The 14132-nt window shown below is 34.7% G+C and overlaps 2 protein-coding genes across 2 annotated transcripts; one reads left to right on the top strand and one right to left on the bottom strand.

Annotated features, from left to right (window-relative positions):
* Positions 1-304: 304 nt before the first annotated feature.
* LOC111380104 (mediator of RNA polymerase II transcription subunit 6) lies at positions 305-4802 on the bottom strand. Its single transcript, XM_023003572.1, has 5 exons — positions 4474-4802; positions 3827-4001; positions 2913-2982; positions 1265-1374; positions 305-706 (listed from the first exon to the last, which is right to left on the bottom strand). The coding sequence occupies exons 1-5, from the start codon at positions 4743-4745 to the stop codon at positions 554-556; spliced, it is 780 nt and encodes a 259-aa protein (XP_022859340.1). The 5' UTR covers positions 4746-4802; the 3' UTR covers positions 305-553.
* A 2793-nt stretch (positions 4803-7595) lies between these two features.
* Positions 7596-8965, top strand: LOC111380111. Its single transcript, XM_023003584.1, has one exon. The coding sequence runs from the start codon at positions 7711-7713 to the stop codon at positions 8638-8640; it is 930 nt and encodes a 309-aa protein (XP_022859352.1). The 5' UTR covers positions 7596-7710; the 3' UTR covers positions 8641-8965.
* The last annotated feature ends 5167 nt before the right edge of the window (positions 8966-14132 follow it).

Raw genomic sequence — 14132 nt, 5'->3', positions numbered from 1 at the left:
TTAACAACCCAGCCTTCTCACGTGTAAAGTGTAAATTGCTTGGTGACATGTGAACCTAAGACATTGGTATACTAATGTCTTATACTTTGTTCAATCTTATCCGATCGAGCATATTGATGACTCAAAAAACCCATACGTTAGTATTGTCTTTAGCGGGCTAAATTGACTCGGCATACTTGCTAGCAGCATCAACCACAACATCGCATATGAAATGTTTATCTAATGTATTGTCTATTTTTAGCACATCTAACATTTTCCGAGAGGCACATTTGTGCTGGACTACATTACAGACTAAAGACAATTATAGACCAATATAATCTCCGATATCTTTTCTAATTCAGCTGATGAAAATATGGGAAAGTACATCGGTGACAACGTAGAAACAAGCATTACCATCAAACTTTCAAATTTTGAAATATTACAAAATTGTAACACTAGCTAATTTGAGCTATATTGTAACCCAGTCCATGCCATTTCGACTAGCCCTGGACTCTGCTGGATTCTCTCAAGAAATGACAGATAAAGAATGAAGTGAGAATGAGGGACTCCCGTGTCAAAATTTCCTTCTCTTAGATGGGCCTTGGTCGATAATGGGATCAACAGGCGGCTGGGTGTCTGCTTGCTGATTATCAGAGCTTTTCTCCCCTTCTGCAGTTGGAGGGGCATAGCCTTCAGGGAAGGGAGGTGGTGGTGGAGCAGCTGGTAGCTGCACAAAATAGAATATTGCTTAGTACTTGACGCCCATTGTATGATATAATAATTTTCAGAAGCAAAACCATATCTACTTTCTCCACTCATCAAACTCAAAACAGGCATGATTAACAGCATCATTTTAAATTCAAGAAATAACGTAATATAAAAATAGAATAAGACCAGGAGCATTTTGGCTAGAGCTTTAAAGAAAGTAAAAGATTGTCATCAAATATGTCTGGACTTTTTTTTTTTTAAGTATAGAAGTTACGTTACCTATTTTGAGAGTAACTCTTACCTCTCAGTCAGACTAATTAACATACATCTTTCCAGCCTTGACTAATAATAGAGTTATTTTAAAAACTTATTTTTGCCAAGGTGGGCACTCAGATAGAAAAGCCAATCTTTGCTTGAAAATGTGGACATGATTTAGAAAACAAATAGCGGTCGACACATTTACTTTCTTTCTCTAAAAGTGACCTCTCATTGTAATTTCCTCTATTAATTTCTTCCAGACAACGAATTGGAAAATCCAGAGTAAACAACAGATTTTCTATTCAGATGCTTGAGTTACCTTGCGTTGAAGCGATGCTAGAATATGGTCCAGTCGCTTAAGTTCCTTTATGTCAATGGCGTCCTTGGTGGCTTTTGATTCCAGGACTGTCTTCTCGTTTTCAGCATCAACTATATCAGAGAAGATGGAACTTAATGATCCATGGTACAAATTATGCTTAAAAAGTAATGAAATGAAATCTATCGAAGTAGGTGCTTAAAACAACAGTCATTCCAGAAGCCAGCCATAGACATAACATACTTTATATCCATATACCATTTAAAATCACAGTCCAAATAAATATCGGAGGAACTGCTAGTGCCTTTAAAATAAGCATGCACTTGACTAAAGGAAATAAGAGACAAATTTATGCCAATCAAGTCTGGAGAACAAAACAAAAAGGAAAACAGCTTGAAGATAATCGAAAGAAGCCTTTATCTACTACGAAAATTACATGTGGTTAAGTGTTTTCCTATACCATGTTAGTGCAACAAACTAGATGTTTTATACAAATTTTGCAAAATAGAAACTCGCTGAAAAGTTACAAACAAGATACCTAAGCAATCATAATTCTCTACATGTTCAAAAAATAGGATGCAAATGAATTACAACTTACGAAAGCTATATCATTAGGAATTCAGATGAGCTAGCATATATACAGGTTTATGTCATAATTGTATCGTATGTCAGCAGTCATAAACGTTTAGGATGGTAATAGCCAATAGGCAAGAATCAAACAAACAAGTGACATGAATATTTTAGCAGATGATATTAGACAAGGCTTAAAGCATTTGTTGAACAGTGGCATAACAAAACTTCAGTAACTAATGGCAGACCGTTTAGAAAAGATTGGTGTCAAGCTTAACAACTAACAGCTCTTAGCTCAAGCACAAAAGGAAAAACAACACCCTTTTCCCCTAATTATGTTGTACAAAGGATCAACGTAATGCTAAAGATGATTTTGGGAACCATGAATTTGTGATACTGTAAAGAAAGTGAACGCTTTAGTGATATCATATGACTTTGGCTTGAACAAAAATCTCTCAAACACAAATCACTCGACTTTCATATGGTCATCAACCAATCATTATAGAAATTAAGGCATGTAACACATTGGAATTATCAAGCGGCAGTTGACTTATAGAAAGCACAAAAAATATGAACACCAATCAATAATAATAGAATCATATAGCCAGAGGCGGAGGGAGGGGCTGCTCCCAAGCCCATTTAATTTTTTATAGGTAAAAATAAAATCTTTGGAATTCTTTTCTATGTGTCAGTCCAGTAGGGGGGCAAAAAGAGTTGTCTCCCTCGCTCCACCCGGCATATAGCAGAACCACATTTAAATATTATATACAATTCAATGCAAAATTTGACACTAAGAAACCATGATCTTTGCAAAAGTAGAATTCTGCACTTATGTAATGATTTTTTAATTTTTCTTTTTTTTTTCCTTTTAACAACAGATAATCCCCTTTCTATATCTAAGAGCAGTGCTTTATATTAAGACAGCAGGTGAAAAATACTATGATATGTAATTTAATTACTATTTTATCTATTCCCCTATTATTAGCATCTCAGTGGGCTTCGTGGTGTTGTAGCGATAATGCATTGCCTCATCCTTCATCATAGGTCCATAATAAAAGGCATAAAGGTTCATGTGAGTTACCAAATCCAATTTTTTCCAACTTCGATGCTGCTGTAGTAAAAGCCTTTGATATGTGATATAGAGCTCGTCCCTGCCAAATGACGACAAAAAAATTTCAATACAAAGAAATATGGCTTAACTCTTACTGTCCATAACTGCTTTTCATCTTAGAAGCTAAGGAAAAATAAGGAAGCAAGGCATAATGGCTTTGCCACCAAAGTCCACAACTGCATTTCAGTTAGTAAGATAGAAACTATATAAAAACTTGACTTGTAATCAATAGACAATGTACGAAGACTTTGCCACCTAAAATAAATATTAATCCTCTACTAAATGAATTTCAGATTTTACACTGAAATCCTTTCCGATTTTCAAAGATTAACATTGCTGTTACTCCTACACAGCCTTGCATCAAAGCAGGAAAACCTTTCTTTGAACTAACTGACCGCATAATCTCAATAACAGATGTTTAAGACTTCCTAGGACTCCTAGAGAATCTGTGTTCTACTACTATGCATAGGTCGAAGGAACAAAGCAACCACTGATTCATTGAGAAGAAAAGGGGATAAATAAAATAGTTTAAGCAAGAGGCATTAGTTAAACATATTCTCATCCTTTTTAGAGATTTGATTTAGGCCAGATTTTATGAGTACAGTTTATAACCAAAATATATATATTGCCAATGGCAATAATCACTAATGAAGCATGCCTCCATAAAACATTCTAGGTTTCCTTTTTCCCATATTCTCCAAATTAAAATCAACTTTGATTTGAGAACCAACGTGTTGAAAAATTGGAAAAAGGGTATGCAAAACAAACCAAGTAAACATCTTACAAAATCATTGATCAGTATCAATCCTACTGATGACCAAATGATATATAAAACTTGATGGTCACTCATGCAAATAGAGAAGGATGAGTAAAGGGATACTTACAACTCGTGCAGCAAAAACATTGCAAAGCTGAGGAGCCTGATAAATTGACCCATCCAAGACGTAATACGTTAGCATAGGGGTCACTTTCTCCGGACTATCTCTCTTTTGCTTACGAATCACAAACAGATGAGGCTCTGTCACTTCAGTCAACATGTACTCTATGCCTGTCATTTTCCTATATACACAGATATCAATTCAAATGAAAAGAAAAACCAAAACCACAAAAATTTATCATCTTTAACTCATTAAACTCAAATCAGTCAAACTTTTCATCAAAAGATAGAACAAAACTAAATTTATCAAAATTACAATAATTGACTTATCCCTTATCTTTGTCCAGAATAAATATTGGGGGTAAATATTTTCCCCAATATAAAATTTAAAATGTAAATCTTATATTTCACAATCATCTGTTGAAGCAAAATATTTTATTTACCAACTCTTTGAATTCCATAATTAAAAAATTAAAAAATATCATAAAAATCAACTCCACTTCAAAGCTCCCCTATTTTGTTCCAATCATTTTAGCATCGAACTGAACCATATAGTATGATTCAAATTTACCAATTAAGTGAAACTATAATTTAGCCATGGAAGATAATTAGTTAAGCTGACAAGGGAACTTTTGTGTATATTTATCTACTTACAAGAGTTGAGAGTGGTCGAGGGGGTGGATGGAGCGGAGTCGGAGCTGCTCGTTGTTGCACGTGTAGTCGTAGAACGGAGAAAGAGCAAAGTAATCAAACACCAAATTCCGATCTAGTGGGTAAGTGTTAAGCCACAGCTGGTCCCGGAAGCATATGCCAGTCATATCTGTTCCCGGTGGCTGTGGCGCCGCCATAGCTGGTGGTGCGGCCCCGTCGAAATTCGGGTTTCCAGCCAAAGCCGGGTTTGGCGGTACCATTGGCGTCGTTGCCATTGCTTCTGCTTTCTTGACAGTTGATTTGATTGCGATACTAATGTATTAACAATCTCTTTCCCTAAAAAATTAAATAAATAAATAAATAATTTCAAAATTTTAAAAAATAAATTAATAAAAAAATTTAATTAAAAAAACTATCTACATAAATAATTTTTTTTTAAAAAATTCTAACTTCTTTTATTTATTAATATAAGAAATTATTAATTACAAAAAAAATATGTTCTCTTGGTTAAAAATAAATACATTTGTATGATTACTATTTTCTAATTCTGATTACAAGATCTTAATCACAATAAAATACAAGTTATTCATTTAATTGTCATATACTCGGATACATTTTTGTCGGATTTAGATGTAAATAATTTTTTCACAAAAGAAGGTAATAACCTCATTTGACGTGACTCGACTCGTTTGACTTTGTAAAATGAAAAAGGGTAGTATTATTACCATTATAAATTTTATTAAGTACACTACAATTTTCTTATTTACTTAAATATCATTCAATAAAATTACATAATTAGAAATTTAATATACATTTTAATTGAATAAATTATTGTTATACCACAAATATAAAACCTAATTTCTTTATTTCTTTTTCCTCAACATCTCATTTCTCTTAACTTTTTTGGCGGTTTTTCCTTTCTTCCACGATGTCAAGATAATTTTCTTTTTCTAATGGTAAATGAATTTTATATTATATTTGACCACATTTTACTGATGAATTTTTTAGTTTATTTGTTAAGTTTGAAAATTACAAATCTAAATTTTTTGTTAATTCAAAGAGATTTATTATGAATTTGAAACAATCAAAAGCATGCAAGTATATTATCTTTAATTTATTGTTAAATTAATACGATTATCTTCAATCTATTATTTAGTATGCTCTGTATCAATTTATTATGAATTGCGTGTATTTACATACGATTTGTTTCACGTTTATTAGAAAACATGTAAGATGGTGATTTAATTACAAGATGGGTTTATGAATTTGCGTATATATACTTATCATATTGTCCATGAATTTGTTTGCATTCATTACGTGAGAGCATACTGATGAGCTATATATGTGCTGCACTAGTCATAATGGTCCATGAATTTGCTTGTGTTGTAGGTCTATGAATTTGCGTGTACGTAGGTTTTTGAATTACCGTGCATGCATTACGAGGAGGATGAATGAGGTGATTCAGGTGAGATTCAATGTAGATTCAACTTTTAATTCATTTGTGGGATTCGGGCGATCAAACTAATCTATTGACAAAAATAGTTCATGGGCCCCCCTCCCTCAAGGAATATGTGTATCTAAAAGATCTTTGATACCGTGTCCAATCCTAAAACCTGTTATCCAAGGCAATATGTTGGTCTAGCAAAAACCATTAGGGGGTTTCAATTGAAATTTGATTATTCTTTCTTACTAAGAATATGAACCATGATCTACTGTTGAGCGAATAGCATTTGCTGCTGTAGTTTGAGCAGCAAAGGGTGTCCCTCTTCTAATATTATCAACTAATTAGAATGTTTGATTATTAGACCATGGTATTTGATTTAAACAAATAGCACGTCCCTTCATTAAAAGGGGCTGGAATGCCTGTATGCCATATAATTATTTATAAAATCTCTTATTTTTTGATCTTCTTGTAAATCCTCAGAATAACTTTTTGGTCAACCCATCAAGTAAGTGGAAGATTCATTAAACTGTGAAACGTTACCCTAAAGAACTAAAGTAACTCAATGTAGAAAAAATCTGAGGTGGTTCTTTAAACTAAGTTAGATATGCAAACTACTGAAAAAGGGGTAAAGCTTCATGGTTTACTGATGGTTTGTCTGTGCTTGTTTATTTCTATGGTCATGATTATCCTCATCTCTAGCTCTCAAGTATTTTTACTAGTAGAATTCTAATTGCATTCAAGGGAAATAGGTTCTAAGAGTAATTTATTAAAATATGGCTTCACTTTCATATGCAGAAGCCCCTCATTGAATTTTTCATATGAATATGGCATGGTGTTTTTCCTCCATCTTCCCTTTCCAGTGGCCGTGAAATAATGAGGGGGAAGGTTGAGAAGATGAGGATTGATGTTGGTGATAAGTATACTACAATATTATACTTTTTTTTTTCTTTTCACTTTTTTGTTTTTATTGAATTAGGAGTATAATTGTAATTGTATTGTTGTGTATTTATTAAAAGCATATTTTAATTGTGGTACGATTAAAATGTGATGTAGTAATTAATATTTGTAGTCGTAATATAATTACCCAATGAAAAATTCAATGTGTATCAACTTTTTTAATTTAGCAATGGCACTTTCACCCAAAAAAATAATAATAATAATTAAAAAAAATTTACTTATTTCAATCTACTTATTCTTAAAACGAGAAAAGCTAGAAAATCTTAGCCATTTGATTAATTCTTGAAATCATTACTTGAACAAATAATATGATAATTAATAAAATCATTAGTTACCTGTCAAAAGAAAATAGAAGGGACCTTCGAGGCCTATTAATTACGCGGAGATTCTCTTCCCTGCAGCCTCTAAATAGAGTCTTCTTTTCCTCCACAAACAAAAATTTTGATTTCAACTTTTTTCACCAAATAATTTCAACAGCAAATTTTCGACAAAATCTCTTCCTGTTTTCTTGTACACAAACAACGATCTGAGGATTTTTTCCCCCTATGATAATAAACATGTTTTCCTTCATTCAATGATTAGGATTTTCTTGATCAATCCTCAAAAAGGTTACCTTCTTGATGGAGAAATTTGCATCCTGACTCAAATATATTGGGAATAAGGCTTAGTTTTTTGTCGTTATTTCCGTGTTTAAAATTTTTTCTGTTCTTCTGATGCAATGTAAGAATATATTACGCATGCAGACAAAGAAGCATATAGAGATAACCAATTTTATTCATCAAGATTGTTCCTTGGGCGTTCGGGTTTTTGTTCTTTAGAAGAGGATAAGAATTACATGAATGGCTCATCGTGGTCACACGAGGTCTCAATCGTTTTCCTCTTCTCAACCACCTCCGCCTCAGAAATCGAAACACGATCCCGTGACAGATAAAACTGCTCATAGCACTGTGTCATGCGTTTATCAGACACATATCGGAGGGTTCTGGCGAAATGTGACAGTTTTATGGAGCAAGAACCTGATGAACAATTCATTAAGCATATCGGTCGATAGCATGCAGAGCGATCACAATCAGACATGCAAGATTGATTTCAAACCTTGGCATTTTTGGGCCAAAAAGGGTTACAAGACTTTCGAGGTTGATGGGAACCAATTGGACGCCTATTGGGATCTTCGATCAGCAAAATTTTCCGGCAGCCCAGAACCCAGTAAAGATTTCTATGTCGCGTTAGTATCTGACGAAGAAGTTGTGTTACTAGTAGGGGATTACAAGAAAAAGGCCTATAAGAGGACAAAATCCAGACCTGCCCTTGTCGATGCAGCACTATTTTCTAAAAAAGAACACGTTTTCGCCAAAAAATGTTTCTCCACAAGAGCAAAGTTTGACGACAGGCAAAAGGAGCACGAGATCATTGTAGAGAGTTCAACATCAGGGAATAAGGATCCCGAAATGTGGATTAGCATAGACGGGATTGTACTGATACACATTCGGAATTTGCATTGGAAATTCAGAGGAAACCAAACCGTATTAGTTGACAAGCAACCGATACAAGTCTTTTGGGACGTACATTCTTGGCTATTCTGTGCCCCCGGCTCCGCCCACGGGATGTTCATATTCAAGCCTGGTACAGCAGAAGCAGATAGTGATAAGGAAGATAACAGCCAATGTGATCATAGTGACAGCAGCGACAATAGCTGGTATTACTCGACAAAAAGCTATGCGAAAGCATCACAGTTCTGTCTCTTCCTATATGCGTGGAAGATCGAGTGAGATAAAATCTAGCCTTCAGAGTCGAAGCCTGCCCGAAAAGCATAGTCTATTACATGATTGTATTTGGTATAATGATCAGAGTAAGTTTAATATTGTTGTAAATGATACGATCATGATCTTGAAATTACTGCAGAAAAACATGCAAATTCTAGAAAAGAACCGCTTAATGCAGATCACCGAGTAATCAATGTAAGCAATAGAGCGAATAGCTAATGCTAGAAAAGAAAAGAAAACTACAATGACCAGTACATGAATTCGAACTGTTAGAAGTGTGACTCAAATATGAGTCTAATTGAATTATATATTTGTACCTTTTTAGAACTTTTTTAGGACTAGACCAAGTGTACTATAAATACAAGGCTCCTCTGTCAGTTTTATGGAAGCATCATTGTTGTCCAGTTGTAATTCTCTCCATATTAATAAAATTCGTCATTCTTCTGCTTAATTCATCTTTACTTTAATTATGTTCGTGGTATTTTGCGATCTTGTATTATACTTCAAATTGGTGTCAATTAAATTTCAATTCTTGCGTTTCGTTTCCACCGATCCCAACAAGTGGTATCAAAACGTGGTTATTGGTGGATTTCTGGCCTGAAACTGATCGGAATTTGGTCTGAAAATTACCAGAAAATCAGAAAACGAATCTGTCCAGTTTTTCCGATTTTCTACCGGATCTATTTGTGCATTTTTCGGTGAAACTACTTACCTTTTGGAGAAACGAACACCACCAGTGAACTCAGCAGGCAGAGACGGTCCAGAAAGGGTCACAATTCGCCAGTGCGCGTGGCGGCGTGTGAGGTGTTTTCTGGCGACGGTGTCTTCAGGCAGTTTTCTCCAGACGACGAGACGGATTTTGTGATGGTGTCCAATTTTAGTTTTGGGTGAAACTGTGGTTCTGGATTGTTTTTCCCTTTGCATGTTCGGAAGTTTTCAGTTTTGGGTGTTGTAAGTTGCAAGTTCTTCGTGATTTAATTGAAATTTTTTAGAGATAGCTTCGATAAAGTATGATATTCCCCTGCTGGAGGTTTTTGCTATGGCAAGTAAAGATGAGAGCTGTGTTGACGCAGATTGAACTTGATGATGCTTTGCTGGGTTTTGAGAAGATGCCAGCAAATTGGTTTATGGAGGAGAAGCAACGGAAGGATAGGAAGGCTATATCATGGATTCATCTTCATTTGTCCAATTATATACTGCAGGATGTCTTAAAGAAGAAGACAACGACTGTTTTGTGGCTCAAGTTGGAGCAGTTGTGCATGACAAAGAGTCTGACGAGCAAACTGACTCTAAAGCAGAAGTTGTATTCCCATTGCATGGTGGAAGGAAGATCACTGCAGGACCATCTTGCTGTGATCAAGGAAATCGTTGCAGATTTGGAGACGTTGGAGGTAAAGTATGATGAAGAGGATTTGGCCTTAATCCTGTTGTATTTGCTGCCCAATTTTTTTTCGTCATTTCGTGATACTATATTGTATAGTCGTGACACGGTTGTCCATTGAGGAGGTATACGATGCCCTGTTCTCAAAGGAGAAGATGGAGTTGTTGGTTGGAGATCCTACATCTAGGGGTGGGGATGCTCTTGTTACTCATGGTGATCGACAGAGGGGTAGATCGAAAGTGAGGTACAACAATGTGTATTGTTATTACTGCAAGAAGAAAGGACACATCAAGAAAGATTGCGACAAGTTGCAGGATAAAGGTAATTTACATGCAAATCATTCGGGGCGATTTTGTAATTCGGACGAAACCAATGTAGTTGAGAATTTTTCTGATGATAGAGATGTGATGTTGGCTATATCTGATGGGGAAGTGGATTCTGAATTCTGCATGTTCGTATCATATGTGTCCCAATAGGGCGTTATTCCAGACATATGAAGCGGTGAAGCAGTGAAGCAAGGAGGAGTTGTCATGGAAAACAATCAATCTTGCCAGGTTGCAGGAATCGATTGGGTCAAATTGAGGCTACAAGATGGGACAATGATGACACTTGATCAGGTTCGCCATATTCCAGATTTGACAAAGAATCTCATATCACTCAGTACCCTGGATACAAAAGGGTATAAATTTTCTGGTGGAGGTGGAGTCCTGAAGGTTCAGAGAGGTGTTCGGGTCGTATTGGAGGGATGGAGGAGATCCTAGTTGTACGTTTTGTAGGGAAGCGCAGAACCAATTAAGAAGAGACATTTGGACAAGTTCAGTATCGTGGTGGAAATTTAATTTGGTACAGTACCTCTTGTGTTTGGCTCTGAGTCGGTTTTGAACTTTGCTCATGGGAGTGTTGGTGATTCTGTTTTGCCACCAACTTTAGCAGATACATTTTGTTCTTGTGCTAGGGGACTCATGGAGTGTAGGTACAGTGGAGTCAATAATGTCTGTGATGCCTTTGGGAACGTTGAAGGCGATAGTTCTAGCAAGGGGTCTTTTGATCCAGCATGTGGTATGGTTTCTGCTGCAGGGTGTGCTTCGACCCTATTTGGTCAACAATAATTCCTTGGTGGAATTTCGGGAACCCGGGTTTTGGGTTTGGGTGTCGCTTGTGGACATCGTGCAGAGGACGATGGTTTGGTGATGGAGAGTTTGGTTATTGCATTGAGGAGATTGGTCAGTTCATTTTGTTGCAGAAGAATTTGAAATTTAGGAGTTTCGTTCGTTGCACTGGAATTTGAGTCAAGGTGGAGATTGTTAGAAGTGTGACTCAAATAGGAGTCTAATTGAAATTTATATTTTTACCTTTTAGGGACTTTTTTAGGGCTAGACCAAGTGTACTATAAATACAAGGCTCCTCTATCAGTTTTATGGAAGCATCATTGTTGTCCAGTTGTAGCTCTCTCCATATTAATAAAATTCATTGTTCCTATGCTTAATTCATCTTTTACTTTAAACTTGTTCGTGGTATTTTGCGATCTTGTATTATACTTCAAATTGGTGTCCATTAAATCTCAATTCTTGCGTTTCGTTTCCACCGGTCCCAACATGAACAAGGTCTGAATAATCAGCAGTCTTAACTTATTCAATGTCAAAGTGGGACATGGGGACGTAAAAAATGATATTGATATAAGTTCTTCCTTTCTGAATCACATAAATTATATTTTAAAGACGCTCACAATAAGTTCACATATAAATAACTCACTTCTTGATCTTCGATTCCTCCGTCGATACGAATGCTCCCGATCAAAGTAATGAGATGTGTCTATTCATCTCCGAGAATATATGTTCATGCTCCTTTATAGGGACAGAGCTAGGAGGGACAAAAAAAATTCTTTTTGAAAAGTTCCAAAGATTTTTTTTTTTTTTTGACAAAAAATTTAAATGGGCTTGGGGGTAGTGTTCGGCTACGCACCTGCTCTTTTAGGTTCTTGGCATAGCTTTCGATTTTTTCATGTTATCAAAAAGTTGAATAATTATATTTTATATGATGTCAAAGATTTGAACAACGAAAATTAAAATGGAAGGTAAGCCAACTAGATCAGCGTATCGAGCTGAGTGATTTGTAGTGATGTCCATCATCTTTACTTTAGTACATAGTATGACATAAGGATGCTAAAATAAAAATGATGAAAAAAAAGGAAACTAACACGGTCAAGTATCGTGCCACCTACCCAGCTAGGCACTAGCCAATCACGTACGTGTCAATTTTTATAAACCAATGATTTATCAGCGGAACTGTACTGCGTTAAATTTTGATTTTATACTCACCACCTAATTTTTGAAAACATACATAATTATATATCAAACCGCTCTGATGTCGTCCGGAAAATGATCTTCAAATAGTTTAACGAAATTGCATAACTGTCAAGGAGGTACTTAGAATTTAAAATCCTTGATCTTAATTTAGTTAAAATGAACTTTAAAAATACATACTTTTGATATTATTCTATTAATATTTGATAAAGCAATATAGTTTAGAACTTAACGAAAGGTATAGAAAATTAACATCAATCAACAATCAACAATCAACACATACATTATCATTCCTATAATGCAAAACTATATGAATGAATGCTAAACAAGTAATGATACACATGATTTTGTATCCTTATTTCATTATGATCCCACTAACAAAATTCATGACTTTCATTAATATCTCAACTTATTCATCATTTATCTTTTGGGCTCTGAATCTCACTATGGTGTACCATATGAACTTATATATTTTTATGATCAACAACATATGTGTCTTCTGATAAGTATGATTTATACACTTATTTAGACTGTTAAATTAATATATCTGATAGCACTTTTGATGAATTATGGCTTAATCTGCTATATATTTTGTTTGTTAGGTAAAAATCAATGATTGGATGTGAAATTGGAAGAAAGTAACGAAAATCGATGAAAAATGAAGGAATGTCAAAGTTCAAGAACCAAAGTATAAATATTCAAAAAGTTAATTCGGACCACATAATGATGATTGAAGAATGTGGAGAGTCAGTTAGATGAGAATAGAAGAGAAAGGGCTGAAATTGCATGAAAAAAAGAAATAAATAAAAATAAGAACTAGTGGAAGTTCAGAGACCAATTTGGAATTAATCTCATAGTAAACACACCCATGCCTCGCAAAGTGGGTTTTTCAGCAACCCGAGGCTGAGTCTTCTTAACCATATGTCAGCAAAGAGGAAAACCATGCACGCGCACGGGCCAATTTCTTCCAGACCAGATAACTTTCTTTCCGTGACTCGAACTCTTTTGAAAGCTAATTTTGATGCGATTTAATCATAATTTTTGACGACTGTAAGTCGAGAACGTGGGCTAACATTAGAGGGATTTCTCTCTAGCCTCTCTAATCAATTCATATCACAAAATTCATCAAAGACATTCACCATCTTCTGGGAGAGAATATCAAACCTAATAAGAAATTGAAGACAAATTATATCAATAAGGTGAAGAATCGAGGATTGGAGTCGAAGATCAAGAAAAAATTGCTTCCACGTATTTCTTGTATTTATATAAATTTTGGATGATATATTTTCATTATTCTTCCTTTAATAACATTAGAATCATGCTAGGTTAGAGTTCCTTTTTGTTGGAATGAAGATAAACCTTATTATTACTTAATTTTAATTCAAAAATCAAGTAGTTTACTTTATTTATGTTCTTGATAGATCTTGTATGTTATGTTACATTTTTAAATGTTTGCGCAACTTTGCAAAGTTAATACACGGACGATAGATATTAGAAATAACATGTATGACGTATGCAATCATATAAATGATAAAATTCAATTTAAAATTTATTGTTTGTGAGACGACACTTTACTCACTATATTATTACGTATCAACGAATTAATGGTTTTCCGTGTTGCAATTTCTTCAATGTTGCTTTTTTGTGTTGCCACGAATTAGTGCATTATTTTACTCATGTCTCATTTTACGACCAAGTAGCTATGCTTAGGATTGTATTTCTATATTTTTAATTTCAACTTTTGCACGGCACTCGAAATAGATGTATTAACATTTATATTTTACTTGTTTACTTTTTTAATGATAATAAAAATT

This window comes from Olea europaea, unplaced genomic scaffold (genome assembly GCF_002742605.1).
Source record: "Olea europaea var. sylvestris unplaced genomic scaffold, O_europaea_v1 scaffold2094, whole genome shotgun sequence".
Taxonomy (NCBI): Eukaryota; Viridiplantae; Streptophyta; class Magnoliopsida; order Lamiales; family Oleaceae; genus Olea; species Olea europaea.
Note: the sequence above shows the minus strand (reverse complement) of the source record. Positions and strands in the feature narration are given on the sequence as shown.

Bases quoted from the DNA above. Each gene is read 5' to 3' on its own strand.
- LOC111380104 (XM_023003572.1), bottom strand. From the start codon at position 4,745: ATGGCAACGACGCCAATGGTACCGCCAAACCCGGCTTTGGCTGGAAAC. The intron at 1,375-2,912 runs GTAACTCACATG...TCTCTGATATAG, and splicing joins GTTGGAAAAAATTGGATTTG to TTGATGCTGAAAACGAGAAG. The intron at 707-1,264 runs GTAACTCAAGCA...TATTTTGTGCAG, and splicing joins TAGCATCGCTTCAACGCAAG to CTACCAGCTGCTCCACCACC.
- LOC111380111 (XM_023003584.1), top strand. From the start codon at position 7,711: ATGGCTCATCGTGGTCACACGAGGTCTCAATCGTTTTCCTCTTCTCAA.